Source organism: Mustela putorius, unplaced genomic scaffold (assembly GCF_011764305.1).
Source record: "Mustela putorius furo isolate JIRA1106 unplaced genomic scaffold, ASM1176430v1.1 tig00001059_pilon_pilon_pilon, whole genome shotgun sequence".
NCBI classification, from domain to species: domain Eukaryota; kingdom Metazoa; phylum Chordata; class Mammalia; order Carnivora; family Mustelidae; genus Mustela; species Mustela putorius.
Window position 1 is genome coordinate 3209478 of NW_025421553.1, and position 16996 is coordinate 3226473.

A 16996-nucleotide genomic window follows, 5' to 3' on the forward strand; every position below is an offset into this window, starting at 1 on the left:
TTAAAGATTTTATTTATTTATATGACAGAGAGAGATCACAAGTAGGCAGAGAGGCAGGCAGAGAGAAAGAGGAGGAAGCAGGCTCTCTGCTTCTGCCGAGCAGAGAGCCTGATGCGGGACTCGAACCCAGGACCCTGAGATCATGACCTGAGCTGAAGGCAGCGGCTTAACCCACTGAGCCACCCAGGTGCCCCCTAGAAAGGAAGTTTTTTGTGATCTATTCCTCTCCTAGTAAACTGGAATAATAAAAAGAGTAAGTGATAAGAAATGATAAGCAGGGGTTCCTGGGTGGCTCAGTTGGTTGGGCGATTGTCTTAGGCTCAGGTCATGATCTTGGGGTCCCGGGATCAAGTCCCACATCAGGCTCCCAGCTCCATGGGGAGTCTGCTTCTCCCTCTGACCTTCTCCCCTCTCAAATAAATAAATAAAATCTTAAAAAAAAATGATAAGCAATGGGTTTTATTTATTTATTTAAAAAGATTTTATTTATTTATTTGACAGACAGAGATCACAAGTACGTAGAGAGGCAGGCAGAGAGAGAGAGAGGAGGAAGCAGGCTCCCCGCTGAGCAGAGAGCCAGACTCGGGGCTTGTTCCCAGGACCCTGGAGATCATGACCTGAGCTGAAGGCAGAGGCTTATTAACCCACTGAGCCACCCAGGTGCCCCAAGCAAAGGGTTTTAAAGTAAAGTCTCTTCCTTGCCCAGAAGCGATATATGTATAACACTCACATCTGTCATCGGAATTTTTAGACCTTTACTCTTATTCCTGGGAATAGCATTTTAAATGCAATTACATAAACCCACTACTGTCTTCTATCTTTTGCCTTTGTTTAGGCATAAGACAGCCTAACGAGTAAAACTATGCACTGGTGTGTGAAGTTCAGTTTTTTTTTTGTTTTGTTTTTTTTTAAATCAGTGTTTAATGAGGAGAGTGAAAAAAGGAAATCAGTGAAAAGTAGTTTGTATGAAACTAACTCATACCAGTGATATCTTAAGAAGTAGATCTTTTTATAAAACATACCTTGTTGGCCACATCTCCAAAAGTCAAGTTTGTCAAAGCCATTCCAGCATACCGTCTTAATGTAATACTGTAGTGGTCATTAGTTAGCCCATACATTTCACAGTCCACTTGCAATAATTCTGCAATGGCCTGTAGTCCCCCTAATTTAAAAAGGGCAAGAGGAAAAAGACAATAATCTAAAATAAAACAAGTGGCACCAAGTTTAAAAATTACTTATTAGGAAAACATCTCAAAGAAGGAGAATATATAGTTTGAATACACCTCTAGATCACAAGTTACAAAAATTGTTACAAAGAACTTCTATGTAATACTCAAAGTACAGCTGATAATGACTCATTTTCTGCCAGTTTTCTCCACCCTCCAGACCCTTGCCTTACTGAGTGAAGTGGGCATTATAGTCTTATTTACCGCATGTATACTATATCATGTCATTGATGAAGAAGGCTATGTTCTAACACTAGGTCTTCCTTCATGAAGGCAGAAAAAGGTAACTTATTTTTATTACTACAACTTTACAAACATTCTTCAATGTTATACACTGTGGCCTAATTAATTTTTTTTATTTGCCAAATAATTAGCCTTAGGAATCCTGAGACTTTTAAATGAAACTGTGCATGAAGCAAAGATTAGTTTCTTATAAAAAAATTATCTGTTCAATTTATTACTAAGTTCTATAAAACCACTTATTATGTATATATTTTTTAAAAATTCTTACTTTTCTTTGGTACTCACAAATGTCAAATACCAACTATGCTAGGATTTAGTATTTTCCTTCCCCTTGATTCTCACCACTGGGTATGCCTGACAATGCCCACAGTGGTCAACACTGAGAAGACAAGGAGAAAAATGAAGGAAAAGGAAAGGGAAAGACAGAAAGGAAAGGGTAGTAACAAAACAGAACAAAAAATCCAAAAACAAAAACAAGTAAAGCAAAATGGTGAGCAAGTGAATAAAAATAAAAATGCATATGGATGCTGTTCAAAATATTCATCATTAATATTAATCATCATGGGACTGGGGATATTGTTTTGTCACAGAGAAGTGGCTTAGACAGAAAAAAGGAAGATAAACATAAACAGGTGATTTTTGGAAATTCTTAGTCTAAACAGTCAGGTTATCAATTTAGAAGAGGACCTGTATGTTTGGTATTTTTGTAAATCATCTAGAAGGGTCAGTATGTAGAGAAGACTGCAAATACATAAAACAAAGTTTTAACTTGGCTAAAGAATTCCAACTCAGAAGAATTAACTGTATGAAGACTGGTGCAAATCTTTATGACTAGCAGCAATGAGATGAGTTTGAATGTAGGTAAATGAAAATTAATTTGGTTAAGGAAAACCCAAACCATACTTAGGAGTATTTTTTTTCCATCTACCCAGGATAATGGAAAAATACATAGCCACTGAACACAATACAGTGACTATCTTTAAGGAGCTTATACATTAGAGCAAAAGCAGACCCTAAACAACTAATTTAGGCATAACAGTGCAGAAGCACAGGGAGAGGTAACAGGTGACTTCACCTAGATTGAGAGTATCAAGAAAAAGGCTGAGGAAATAATGTTTAGGTTAAGAAAGACTTAAAGGATGAGTATCTAAAACGGGTGGGGCAAGAATAATAGAAAAACATTTTAGGCAGATGAAACAGTATGTGCAAGAGCCCCTGACCCTGAAATACACAGCAATAAGGGGAAGGTCTCAAGATTAGGCTACGAAATGGGTAGAGGCTGTATCATGCAAGACTTTATATATCACACTCAGGCTTTCCAACAGGGCAAGGAATAATTTAATGTACATTCTAAATAGATTCCTGTGACCTGTAGGATGCAGAATGGATAACTGGAAGTGGGGAGCCAAGTAAGTACTGTACTTCCTGCAGAGGAGGAGAGATGATAGTGGCCCAAACTGGGGATGGAAAGGAGAGCAGTGATTAGAGATAAATTTAAGAAGCAGAATTAAAGTATATGGGGCTTTAATTAGGGTAGGGTTATGGGATGTCTTCCGAGATTCTGGCCTGAGGAACTGGGCTGACTGTCATGCCATTTTCTGAGAAAAAGAATCTTGGAAGAGAAAAGGATGTGGGGCTGAAGGAGATAACCAGTTCAGTTGGGGCAGTTGAGTTAAAAATGTCTGAAAAACCATCTAAGTGAAGATGTCAGATGAGGAGTTTGATAATGTGTCTAAAACTCAGGAGTGGCAAAGTGGATTAAGATGTAAATTGGCAAAACATTGTAATGGAAGCACAGATTGGAGGATATTGTTTAGAGAGAGATGAAGAAAACCTAGGACAGAGCTTTGAGGAATTCCCAATGTTTAATACTTGAGTAGAAGAGAAGCAGCCAGTAAAAGAATTGAGGTTCTGACTCAGGAAACTGACTTGGGAATGACCAATGACCTAAAGACCATGGCCCTGTATACTGGTAAGATCACCAAGATGTTGAGCATTACAGAGCAGGCTATTGATGCCAAAACAAACATCCTATGCTTTGTGCCTGAGTGGCATGGTAATATCTGTGACACTTTCTTAAGAAAGGTGAAATGATTTAATAAAGAAGGTCTCAAGAAAGCACTAAAAGAAAGACCTTTTTTCCAACAGAAAAACTAAAACACTCAGGACTTGATTCTGAAAACAAAGATTAAAGAAGGATATGGTCTATATCAATAAAAGCATGAAGAAAAAAGAACGTTCGATAAAATTTAGGATTCAGATAAAAGAAAGCTTTTAATGACTTTAGACAAATAAAGAAGACTTTCTGTAAATTTTAAGGCAACAAATAAAATCTGTGTCAAAACTACAAATGGATTCACAAAAATATGATGTGAATTCATGACTGATAGAAAAAAAAAAAAAAAGGTTGCCCTTAGAAAAGTTAGCCTGTCTCAAGGTAATGCAAAGATAAGCATATTCTTTCACATTTTGCTCAGTGTCTATGTTTAAAAAAAGTGGTCCGCATGGACCAGATATTATCCAATGTGGGATTTCATAACCTTAAAGCTAGTAGAGGACCAATGGTTTCAACAGAACCCTTAATTTAAACTTATGTATATAAAAAAGATAACAGAAAGATGACACTTAGTTTTTTAAAGAGTATATTATTTTCCTTTTACTTGGGTTAGATAGTCACCATTATCATTCTAAAATAAACATTAGGGGCCCAATATAAATATTCTATATATTGTTTCACAAAATTTACTGATCATAAGAATCACCTGGGCCACTAATTAAATGATTCCTAGGTACCCCTCTGGAGATTCTGCTATACTAAACCTGTGTGCTACAAGGCTAGACAATCTATATGGTTTGACAAGTATCTCTGTGATTATTATGATCTAGTTTGGAAATACTAATACAAATAAATCATGAGTTCCTTGAAAGTCAGAACCGTATCTTCACCATTTTTCAAGGTACAGTTTCTGGGACAGAGCTGGGACTTAATCAATGTATACACCCCTGAGAGAACAGCCTACAACCTGTAGTTCTAACAGGTACACCTAAATGACCTTGAAAAGTTGTAGAATCCTCTTGTATGTACAAATGATAGTCCCAGCTGACTAGGTTTAGGAATTTCCCTTCATCCGTTTGGGACTTTATTCCTCCTTATCCCTCACTGCCAGATACTTTGTGCTTCCTTACTCCATCTCCCCATAATCCACAAACCTTGATTTTTCTTTTGCTTTGTGCAAATTTAGAGGCTAGGAATGAGAAGAAAGGAATCCCCTGTAGCTCTGTTCCCAACAGTCACACCCCCAGAGGCCCCATCCTGCTCCTCACCTGAAAGCCCCTGCCCTAGCTCCTGTGATGAAATGCCCCGGGTAGCCTTCCTACCTGAAGAAGGAAGAGGAACAAATACTGAGTCTAGGTTTCACTTTGAAATTCAGATGATTAATATGTCAGTCCTAGTCTACAGTTCATTGGAACACAGGTCTATTTACAGAAAAACCTTTGCAGTAGTTTAAAATTGGATTCGTTTTCTTGTTTATTCAAGATTTTTATCTGCTTCCCATTATTACTAGCATTAAAAAACAACCAAACATAAAATTTTCACAAATGCTGGGTCTACTGAGGAGGGGATAACTCATAAGATCACACTCAGTTCCACTGGAGGCTGGGAGGTGGGGGAAGAAAAGAGAATCAGATGGGCCAACTGCAAGGGCCTATGGGAAGAAAAGCATGGCTGGAGGTCAGGCCTGAGATCACAAAGTACACAGTCCCCCAAAGTGATGACTCTGAAGGAGACAACACTCATTGTTGGCCGTGCAGGTTCTCTGTGTTTAAGAGTCTCATGATTTTGTGACTTTTCAGATAAATGATGAATGACAATGATGAGGGTGGTAGGAATACAAAGTGGGGGCTGGGATGTAATGTAAAATAAACAGCACAAAAAGCAAGGGCACAGCCACACTAAGATGGAAACTCAGTGTATGGTTCTTGCTTGTGGTACAACTAAACAGATCCAGTTCACATGAGATGGCTCAGCATGATGCAATTATAAATACAACATACGCAAAATGAACCTAGAAATCAAAGAAAAACCGTTACATGACAAATGGAGTGCACAAAAATGCAGGTCATAAAAGGCTTAGAGTGTGTGAAAACACATACATAAAAGAGTAATACTTCCAAAAATTAGTGGAATATTTCTAACTTAAGTTACAGCAAAATCTTTTCTTCATTAACTAGTTTCAAAGATACCATGCCGCTTATCATGAAAATCCAGTAAGTACTGATAACCATGAAGAGAAATGAGAATCTTAATAATAATTCCTTCTGGTGTCCATCAGAAGTGACTGAGTTCAAGAAAAATCACAAAGCTCCACATTTCAAAATAATTTAAATTACCCTCCCATCAACCATCACATAGAGTCTACTGTGGAAACAGGGGCAAGGAGTGGCCCACTTAGTAATTTTTCTAATTGCTGGCTAAGAGTTTGAAAAGCCAAGTTACTTTATACAAGGTAGCAGTTTCTATCATTAAGAACTTTTTCTTCTCTGGAAACCAGAGCATAATGATTTGCTACAAGGAGAAACAGGTGGTAACAGAAATTAGTGGCCTTATGCCCAATTCAACGATGACGAAAAATCTTCAGTACTCTTCTATGGCATTAAGAAACATTTTTGTCTTACCAAGTTCATTCATTGCATGTCTATGTTCTTCATCAAATGAAAGTTTCATTAAAACACACACAGCAGGACAGATCTGATGTTCAACAGGAGCTGGCACTGGAAAATAAAATTGACATAAACCATAATGCTTTGTTTTTTCAGAAGCAACAATGTTTATTATACTTAAAAAAAAAATCAGGGGTCACTAATATTTCCCTAATGCTTAGTAGTTTAGTAGATCAACAAATAAATACTACCAACATGGAAAAGAAAATATGAGAAAAGGGCTTCTCTTGGTTCCAGAAAAATGTCTACTACTTATATGCTTTTAACTAACTCTGTCAGAATCAATTCCTTGCAGGTTTATACTATAACTCAAATAATAATTTAAAATTATAATGACTATGTAAAAGAATAAAAACACTTTGATATAAAACCATTTTGTTATGATTTCTATTTAAACTACTGTCACGAGTGTGGGTTAAAAGCACTTATTTGTGTACAAATTTAGTAAAGAAATCTAGCACAAACCTGTGGAGAAAGCTTACCATAGAGACAGACAGTAAACAAGAATCTAAAGAAGAGGTGTCCAAGGAAATGTACCTCCACATTTAATACCGTGTACAGTTTCAAAGGTCATTATTTGAAATAAAAATTTAAAAAGTCTATTTTTCAAAAGTAATATTCATTTATTTTATTTAAGCATTTGAGAACTGTTATCAAGATAAAAAAATACCAGTTATGTAATTGTGGATACCACAGGAAAAAAATCCAGAAAGACATTGTTTTCTCAGTAAGGTATCTTAGTAGTTTTCTTCACCCTTAGGACAAAAAGATATAAAGGACAATTTCTGCTATTTTCTTATTCTTGAGAATTTGAAAATTTTAAATAAATTCACCTTTATATCTAAGCTAGAGGGGCACCTGGATGGATCAATGGGTTAAGGTCCTGCCTTCAGCTCAGGTCATGATCTCAGGGTCTTAGGATAGAGTTCCACATCGGGCTCTGCTCAGCGGGGAGCCTGCTTCTCCCTTTGCCTGCCTCTCTGCCTATTTGTGATCTCTCTCTCTGTGTCAAATAAATAATTAAATAAAATCTTTAAAAAAAAAAAAAATCTGCTAGAGCTTCATAGAAGGTGTTGTCACCATCAGCCCTTCTCCTGCCCCTTAAATCAACAGGTTAATACAACTCTCCCCTCTCCTCTGTGTGTGAGTGTGTGTGTTTTCTTATCAGGTAAAAGGAAGGTCTTACCTTATATACTTACTGCTTTTGGTTCTTGCTACAGGAATGAAGTAAATTATGTCCCCAAGGGTCCCAATTCTTAACTTCCCTGCTCCTGATGGAGAGGGGTTGGTAGCCCAGTGTTTCTCCCTCAGCAAAGAGCTGGATGGCTGATCACCCCCAGCAACTGGGACCCATTGCCTGAAGCAGGAAGGTGCAGCGGGAAGAGGACTGGGTTGACAGTCAGAAGATCTGGCCTCTGTTCCTGGCTCTACCACTTACTAGCTAAGAGTCTAACAAGCAAATCTCTTAGCATCTCTGAACCTCAGTTTTTTCATCTGTAAAATGGAGATTATAATACCTTCCCTTCCTACTTTAGGAGTTTGTTGTGAGGCTCAAATAACATAACAGATGTGACACAGCTCTGTATTCACTGACTAGAGTGTTGTGCAAATGTTAATATAATAGCCTGGTCCCTAACAGTTAAAGCTCACTTTCTTGAGCTTCATCTATAAAATGGAAGAAATGGAAACATAATTGCTCAAGTTCTTTCTAAATCTACTATACCATGACTATAAATCTCTCTTGACCTCATTCTTTTTTGGTTGCATAGTACTGCATGTAGTGTTTTCCTTTGCTATTTTTTTTTTCTAGAAAAATACAGACTTAAGTTTTAAACTATGTTAGCGGTGTAGATGGCTACTATAAATTTCCCATTCCTACTCATAAAGACAACATACTAACTAAAAAAGTTTTCATTTAAAAAAGGTTTACATTTGCTTTGGTAACATGCACTATAGGGAACATACTTGGATTTTTGTCCTGGTCCATGCCTTGTTCATGGGCTTCCTGCCACTCCCAACAGGTTTCACAGTAAGCTCGTATCTGTTCCAAAAGATGAAGGACTCGGATTTCACGCCTGCCTCTCTTGTCATCAGGCTGTGAGTGAATGATGTTGTGAAGTGCTGCACTGGCCCTGGCCCGAGCCTCTTTACTGCCCCGGGAATTTCCCAACAACACAGAGTCTTTGTCATTGCCATGTAAAAGCTGGATGAGGAGAGGAAGACATCCAGACTGTCGCATGGATATACAGCTGTCTTGGGAGCTAGACATAGCTAGCAAAGTTCGCGACATATCATCCTTATCATGAGTACCAAGCATTGACAACAATGAATACACCATTTCCACCTGTGGGCCAAATGAGTTTAGAAACAAAATTATGACTTTAATATCCAAACGCTAATACCAATGATGTGATGAATGGGATACTTATTGTAAGCCATTAAAAAGAAAAACAAAACTCAAAACCCCTTTCTAGGATGAAGTAATGGTGGCATACAGTGTTGAAAAAGAAGGTAGGTTCTCACACACTTAAATTGCTGTTTGTCTGGATCAGCCGATTATAGTGAATGGCAATTGATTTCTCACACACACACACACACACACACACAATGAGGAATGTGATTATGTAAATATTTTACACAATTTAAAAATTTTACTTCTTTTAATTTACAACTATAATCAATAAATAGAAAACACTTTTCAACAATTATTATGTACTGAGTACCAGTTCTTGACAATCACTAACCCTTACCAGATTATAATATTGTTAAAAGTGCATGATTTCTCCCTTAAACATATAAAAAGAAGAATGTCATAAAAAGAATGCCATTATCACACAGGGAGTTCAAGGACTCTTAATCAATTTCCTTTTTCTAAAGCATGCAGTAAGCATCAGTTACTCTCGGACAAGAAGTTCTAAAGGTTTACTCAGAAGCAGATTAGAAACTGGAAACAGTACCCAGTTATCCTGGACTGTAATTAGCCTCATTTCAAAGCCAGAGGCTATTATATAAAAGTGGAGGCTATTATATAAAGAATGTATTATCTCTATAAATCAGTGGTTCTTAGTGGTGATTTTGGCCCTCCCAGGACACTTCTGGTGGCCACAACTGTGAGAGGAAGTGCTATGGGCATCTACTAGGTAAAGACCAGGGATACTGCTAAACGTCGTACAATAAAGAATTATCCAGTCAACAATTTTGAGTCTGAGAAACTCTTAAAAAATACACACTTCTCTTAGACATTAATGTTTTGGGAAGGTAGTACAGAACTGTGGGTAAATTGGGCTTTCAAATTCTGGCTCCACCACTTATGAATGAACTGTGTGACACGTTATTTGATTTCTCTAAGCCCCAGTTTTCTCAGTTGCAAAATGGAGAAATTTACTTAACAAGGTTTGCTCTGTGAAGATTAAATGAAATAATACATGTATAGGATAGTAGCTGGCATTCAAAAATATAGTAAGGTCTTAATGTTATCATTCATAAGTCACTTCAAAAGGTAATGAATTCTAGCTGGCAGTTTTCATGCAACAATACTGGTGAATATTAGATTTTCTTTATAGTAAGAACTACACGTTGATGTTGGACAGACCTGGGGTTGAAGTCCAATTTAAATATGCAACAGCTGCCTGAAACTTTTTTTGCTTCAGTTTTCTCTTTTAAAAAAGAGGGACAAGAATACAGTGTTTTTGAGATGACCAGAGAAAATGTACACACAACTTCTAGCACAGTTATTGGCACATCAGAGGTCCTAATTAGCAGCTATTGTGAGTTATTTAAAGGATTAAGTCTCATATTAACAGTATCATTGATTATTCTAAATTCATTTCTTAAATCACATTAGTTATTTCAGTAATGCTTTTCATAAGATCCATTATACTGTTAAAGTAAAGAAAGAACAGGTAGAATATGCTGTGAAAACAGTTAATGGAATTATTTAAGATTTAACTAAAAATATACTGTTTAGTAATATTAGAATATCCTCTTTGTCAATATAGTATTAAAGACTCTGATTTTAAAACAATAATAAAATAATTATTTTCTTTTTAAACACACCTTTCTCAAGTCCTAAAATATTTGCTAAAATTCGACAGACTAGGAAAACTCACTTATCAGCACTGGGTAACATTCCATTTCAGTAACTTCCATCCATTTAAATAAATTTATTAAACACTCATGTGCAGGCTCTTGTGCTAGATGCTGCAAAAGATTAAAAAAAAAAAAGTCCCTATTCCCAAAGAGAATTTCATGCAAATTGCAGTGACCTAAAGAGGGCAGGCAGACCTCATGGGAGAGATGAGAGGACACTGGGAATCAGAAAATGTTTTGTAAAGAAGTAAAGCCCAAGCAGAGTGCCAAGGGCTGATTCACATTCTGACAGCCATTTTGCGGTGAGGTAGAAAGGGGAGGTGGTGCCACTGCAGACAAGGCAGGGAGGCAGAAAATCCCAGGGAGTGCTTGGGAAGCAGCAAGTAAGTAAGCCAGAGTGGCTGGAGCTTAGGATACTTGTAGAGAAGTGGGTGATAAGGCTATGAAAGAATAAAAAATTAGCTAAATTGGCACTTTTTATAATCCTCATTTTTCTTTAGGGCTCTTTTGTATAAAGATTTTTCTTTAAGAGACTGTAGTGATGGAACCAGAATTCTCTAGCTGAATTTAAAAGATGAATGAAGAATGTTTTAGCAAAGGGGCGCCTGGGTGGCTCAGTGGGTTAAGCCGCTGCCTTCGGCTCAGGTCATGTTCTCAGGGTCCTGGGATCGAGCCCCGCATCGGGCTCTCTGCTCAGCAGGGAGCCTGTTTCCTCCTCTCTCTCTCTGCCTGCCTCTCTGCCTACTTGTGATCTCTCTCTGTCAAATAAATGAATAAAATCTTTAAAAAAAAAAAAAAAAAAAAAAAGAATGTTTTAGCAAAGCACTCTCAGTATTAGTGGCCAGAGTTTACAATCTTCTGTTACCTTGGTTCCCAGGTGACTTGTCAACCTTCGAGGAGCAGAGTGTGTGCTACTAGAACTCAAAACACTGGCTGTTTCATGATCCATTCGTGTGGTTGAACCCTAGAAATTAAGCAAATTATGAAGAGTCTAATTTAGATTATAGATACCAAATGAACTGTCTTTAGGGTAAATAGCTAAATACAGCATGAAAAGTGCGGACATTTTAATGGCTCAAGATGATTTTAGATTTTAGAGAAAAACTGAAGAAAAGATTTGTTGCAAAAGACAGTTAAATACAGTGTGGAAATACCTACACACTGAAGAAATTCTAAAAGTGGTATTTTTTCACAGATCAAAAGACATGAAACCACATTCAGTTAAAGATAAATTTATTGATAAAAAGCTTTATTAATTGATGAAATGCTCTAAATTACCACAAAACTAACTTAGAATTTGTTACAGTCCATGTTCTCCAGGAACTCACAGCACAGAGAGGACTGCTTAAAACTTAATTAGAAAAAGCCATGAAAAAATAAATAGTTGCAATGTAATATGATAAGGACCACAGTAGAAAAATGTATAAAATACCAAGGGGAAAAAATAATAAGATATTGAAGGAAAACAGGAAGAAAAACGACTTGCTATAAGGAACTATTAAAGGCTGCATAAAATAAGTAACATTAAAGGTAGGCCTTGAATTCTGGGGTAGAAGACAAATCCCAAGTCTGTATAAAGGTATAAATATGGAGTATTTGTTCAATGTGGACAGAACACAAGGTGTACGGTATGAGATAAAGGTTGGGTTAAGTTATTAAGTGTCTCAGGAGTCATGAGTCAAGCTGTGGATGTTATAGAGCCACTAGACTTTCGGCAGGAGGTCAGCACAACGAGAATTATATCCTTACTTATTTTTTAAGTTTTATTTTGTGATCTCTATACCCAACATGGGGCTTGAACTCATGACTCTGACTGAGATCAAGAGCTGCATGCTCTTCTGACTTAGCCAACCAGGCACCCCCAGAATTACATCTTTAAAAGAGTATAAAAGACAGGATAGAGAGATCACAGGTGGGAAATCAGGAAGAGTACTTTCAATAGTTGAGTGGTCATGAGGGCACAAAGTAAGGAAGTGAGTGTAGGGAGTTGAGGATACCCTGTATTTAGAGGACAGAGTCAATTGGTTAGCTAACTGACAAGATGTGAATAAGGAGATGCTGGGAACCAAGGACAACGTGGAGGTGCTGAGCTTGGATAAATAGGCAGATAGTGCAGGCAGTGTTAATACATGAAACCCAGGAAGAGATAATGGGTTTCAGTGTGGGACCTGATATCACCATTCTATATATATATTAAACATATAGTAAAAATGCTCAATGGGAATCTGAAAACACACAATCCAACTCTGAACAGGAGTATAGGCTACAAATAAATATGTGGGACCTATCAAAATATTGGCTACAGCTAAAGCCCGTTCATTAAGGGTTAAGAATAATGATTATAAGAATAATATCTAATTAGAAAGCAATAGTGGCAGGTATCCTGTTACAGCTCTTAATCTTTCAAAAGAAAAAGCTAGAATATAAACTCTTTGAGGGCAGAAACTTTATTCTGTTCATTGTTGTATTCTTAGTACTAAGTGTAGCAGACATCCACAAAATATTTGTTCTGAATGAAAGAGGAGCTAGTAGTAAAATCTGAAAGAATATCTGGGCAGAGGACACCTTTACTGGTTCTTTCACATATAGATGATCTCACTAATTGGAAAAGGGGGTGTGGCAAAGGGGTGCTTTTCCCACGATGGGAAAAACAAGTTTGAGGATTGTGAATTGTTCACCTCCACTCCAGAGGGTAAAATGAGTTGGCATAAGTCACAATCTCTGAATGTACCCCATATCCCTAAATTGTGGAACCAGCACACCATGTAATTTCCTTTGTGCATTAGCCACAGGGCAACCCAATGAGGCAGAAGCATTAATAAGCAAAGGTAAGAAAGAATATGGTGTGTGGTGGTGGGGGCATTAAGGGGGGACAAAACCATAAATAAATTTAGACATAAAGAGCTTATTCCGGTTGTAATAAGGAGGATGGGTTTGAGGAACCAAGATTCAGGGTACAAGATAGTCAAGGTTTTCTTTTTAAGTAAACTCAGGTAAGGGGCCTTTCTTGGTCTACGGGAGGTGAAGCAAACATTCTTTCCTTGAGGATTCCTTGAGCCTACATTTGTAGGCTGTAAGGCAACCTCAGTGATCCTGGCTGTCATGCCCTTATGTAATGTAATCCCCTCATGTTGAATATGGGCTAGATTTAGGGACTGGATTCCAATGAAAAGAATGCTGCAGAGGTGATTAAGTCACCTCCAAGATAAGGTTATAAAGACCATGGCTTCCACCATGGGTATTCTCTCTTGTTTTCTCTGAGAGAAGCTAGCTGCTATGTTGTGAACTGCTCTATAGCCTGGCCCAGGTGGCAAGGAACTGATTTCTCTGGCCAACAGTCAGTGACGACGTGAGGTCTGCCAACAGCCATGTGGATGAGCTCAGAAGCACACCTTCTCCTAGTCAAGTCTTAAAATGACTGTCGTCCCAGCCAACACTATGACTATAGCCTTATGAGAGACCCTGAATCAGAGGCACTCAACTAGGCTGCAGCAAGATTCCTGACCTACAGAAACAATAATAAATGTTTGGTGTTTTAAGCTGCTATACTTGTTAAGTAGCAAAAGATAACTAACACACTCTCCGAAACAAAAGAGAAACAGGGGCTAAATTATGAAACAAGAGAAAACCTATTTCCTACAATAAAACGTGTTCTTGACATTTATTTCAGTGTAGACATTAAACTATCTTTAAGCTTCAATCTTATTATCTTCCTGTACTGAAAGAAATCAACTCCTTGATTTTGGAACACTTCTCCCCATCTATCTAGCTAGAAACTCAGATGCATTTATTGTAAGGAATACCAAGAAAACACTCCTGTACTCACACGACCTATATATAGCACTTGGGCCTTGAGAATCTTTCCTGGGCCCTTTTGTTATGGCTAGACCTGTGGCAACATCCTTTAGAAGGACTTAGAGAAATGATAACTCACAAGAAATGGTAACTTCCTAAGAAGTGTTTTCTACCTAACTCATGAGCAAATTCTGAAGACACTGAGTGTGATTAACTCTCTCACAAACTCAAGACCTATTAAAGCAGTCATGTTGCATATCTCTGAAATTGGCCTTGTTCACTTTCCAAAGATACAAGAGCACAGAATGTGGATTTCCCAAGGAAAGGTGGATAGGAAAGAAAACGCGTTGGTGGGGTGGGGGATGTTCTTAACTCTCAGTCCTAAAGTGTGTGAGCTCATTTTCCTCCTGTTTTCTTTCCTATCCACCCTTCCTTGGGGAATCCAGATTCCATGCTGCATGAATTATCAACTTTTCACTTACTGCTCATGTTACTCCTGTGGCCTTACCCGAAACCTGGCTCTCATGGGAAATCCCTTCTCCCTGCTGCCTTGTCTCCTGCGAGCCATGTACTTCGCAGAGTCAGGAGGCAGCATAAGTCTGTGTTTTCCTCACTCTTTAAATCATTTTGAAACCCTGTAATATCCAAATCTCTTTGTTATAATCACCTTTTCCCCTTTTCCCAGTGCTGTCATAATACCTGACCTCCTAATCACTGTACCCAATTGTTACTTTGGTACAGGGTCACTGACTTCCTTCCACTTTTACTACTGCACCATTCTCGGTAACTTCAACACCCACGCACATCCCCCATTCAAAACCTTGGCCCCTCAGTTTTCTCCTCTACTCCATTTTAGCCACTGACATCAATGATTCTCTCCTGGACTATTTCATTACCCCCAAATGCACCACCGCTTGATAACACATTTAGTTATCCTGATAGCCTAGTCTTCCAGCAATCTTCTTTAACCCTCCCCAAGAAAGCTGCTTTGAAATGACTGGAATAGCAAGTGTGTGGATCTCTCTACATATTCCAGCTTGAATTTCTTGCAGTATATCACTTCCACTGATTCTCTCTCAAGCTTTACTTCACGGTTATTCCATGGTTTGCTACCAAACCAACAAAATAACCTGCCACCATACCCATCTCCACCTTCTGCTGCTGAATCAGAGACACCTATTCTATCCATGGCCTGGCATCCCTTTATGTGTGCTCTGGATCCTTTCCCTCTACTCATTCCTTCCCATTGCTGTTCAAGCATACTCATTTCTTCTATCTTAAAAAATTAAAACAATCTGCAAATTTTCTCTTGAATCTGTATCCTGCATTGGTTAATAGCTTTTGAGTTAGCTAGAATTACTCTCTTCTACTTTATTTTTTAAGTCCTCTCTACATCCCGTTTGGGGCTCAAACTCACAACCCTGAGACCAAGAGTCGCACACTCTACTAAGTCCGCCAGGCACCCTTATCTTTTCTGCTTTTTAACCTTGCATTTAAGCCTCAAGTCACTTCAATATAATACAGCAGGGAAGAAAGCCAATGAAATTGCTCTTGCTAAAATCAACAATGAATTTTTTTTGGTAAAACCCAATGCAGATTTTTTAGTTCTCATGGTGAATGGTGAATAATGTTAACGGTTTCCTCTTTTTTTGGAACAATGTGATTCCCTTGCTTTAGGATGTTAGCCCAGGTCTGCATCTTCTCACTCTTATAATCATGGGGGATATAAAAATCTTCCATACCTTGAGTTATCACATTCATCACCCTTTCCTTCAATTCCAAACTCAAATATCTAACAGCCTACCTGACACTTCTATTTCAATGTCTCATATTTAACACCTTCAAAGTTAACCTTAATTTTAACATTTTCAAACTAGATTATTTTCCTCCACAAGCCTCTTCCCTGAGAGTTAACACTGAATTGTATCACTATCCTCCTACCTGCCTATGACAAAAAACTGGAAGTCATTCTTGACTTCTTTCCCCTTATCTGTCATATCCAACACCAAACCTTGTGTCTGAGGTTGCTATTTCCTAAATATTCTCAGATACTGAGATATTTACTGACTGACTCTCTCAAATCTATCAATTGTTCCTAAGGCCATCATCATCTTTCATCTAGATATGGTACCTAATTTACTGAATCATTTGTGAGGTGTCAAATAAATTAATTTATAACCTTCTCTAGGACCAACATCATCCTAACACGAGTTAAGTGCTTCAAAGTGTTCCTGTAACACTATGTACTTGCCCTCTCATAATACTCTCATAATACACACTTCGTGGAAACTGCTCATCTGTCTTACTTTTAGATTGTAAGTTTCTTAAGGAAGAGGTATCATGTACCTAGCTCACTCCCATATCCTGGGGTTGAGAACAGTCTTGGCATAATGCAGATGCTTAGTAAACAGATGCTGAACACTGATGAATGCATTTTATATTATCTTTCAGAGGAAAGGAGTAGGGGAAAAGGTGAACAGTAAAGTGAAAATTGGGATGGGGAACACAGAGGTGGAGATAAGATGAATGGTTGGAGGGAACCCTTCCAAGTAACTATAGTTTCTTTTAATCACTATGTCTTAGAATCAAGCATCTCTTTATTTTCTGCTTTTCCTTTATTCACCCTTAAATAGCCACTGCCAATAGAGACAGGCACTCAAAAGTTCACTAGAAGGTATATGCCTGATGGCTGCACTTAGCAGAACTGGGATACAGTCAGTTTCCTCCTGGGTCGGAACCCCTCTTCTCTCTTCTATCTTACTCACTTTAGAAAGTGACTCCAGAGTTTCACAACTAGCAAGAGTCTCCAAGTCACTGTGAAACCTGGCCTGAGGGGAGTAAGAAGCAAGCATTTACCCCCTTTTCCTCCTATATAAATTGTACGTGGAAATATAATCAAATAGTACACAAGAATTCCTCCT

At 37.9% G+C, this 16996-nt stretch overlaps 1 protein-coding gene across 9 annotated transcripts in view; it reads right to left on the minus strand.

Annotated features, from left to right (window-relative positions):
• Nucleotides 1–16996, minus strand: part of APC (APC regulator of WNT signaling pathway) — a 133687-nt gene that overhangs the window by 16261 nt on the left and 100430 nt on the right. For 4 of the 9 annotated variants that reach the window (XM_004761316.3, XM_004761318.3, XM_004761317.3 and 1 more), the window contains 5 exons: nucleotides 11146–11244; nucleotides 8157–8535; nucleotides 6147–6242; nucleotides 4794–4847; nucleotides 1023–1162 (listed from right to left, as the gene is read on the minus strand). In XM_004761316.3, the coding sequence (XP_004761373.2) occupies nucleotides 1023–1162; nucleotides 4794–4847; nucleotides 6147–6242; nucleotides 8157–8535; nucleotides 11146–11244 (768 nt within the window). The remainder of the gene's footprint in view (nucleotides 1–1022; nucleotides 1163–4793; nucleotides 4848–6146; nucleotides 6243–8156; nucleotides 8536–11145; nucleotides 11245–16996) is intronic. The other 5 variants (XM_045087134.1, XM_004761324.3, XM_004761320.3 and 2 more) reach the window with 3 other exon arrangements.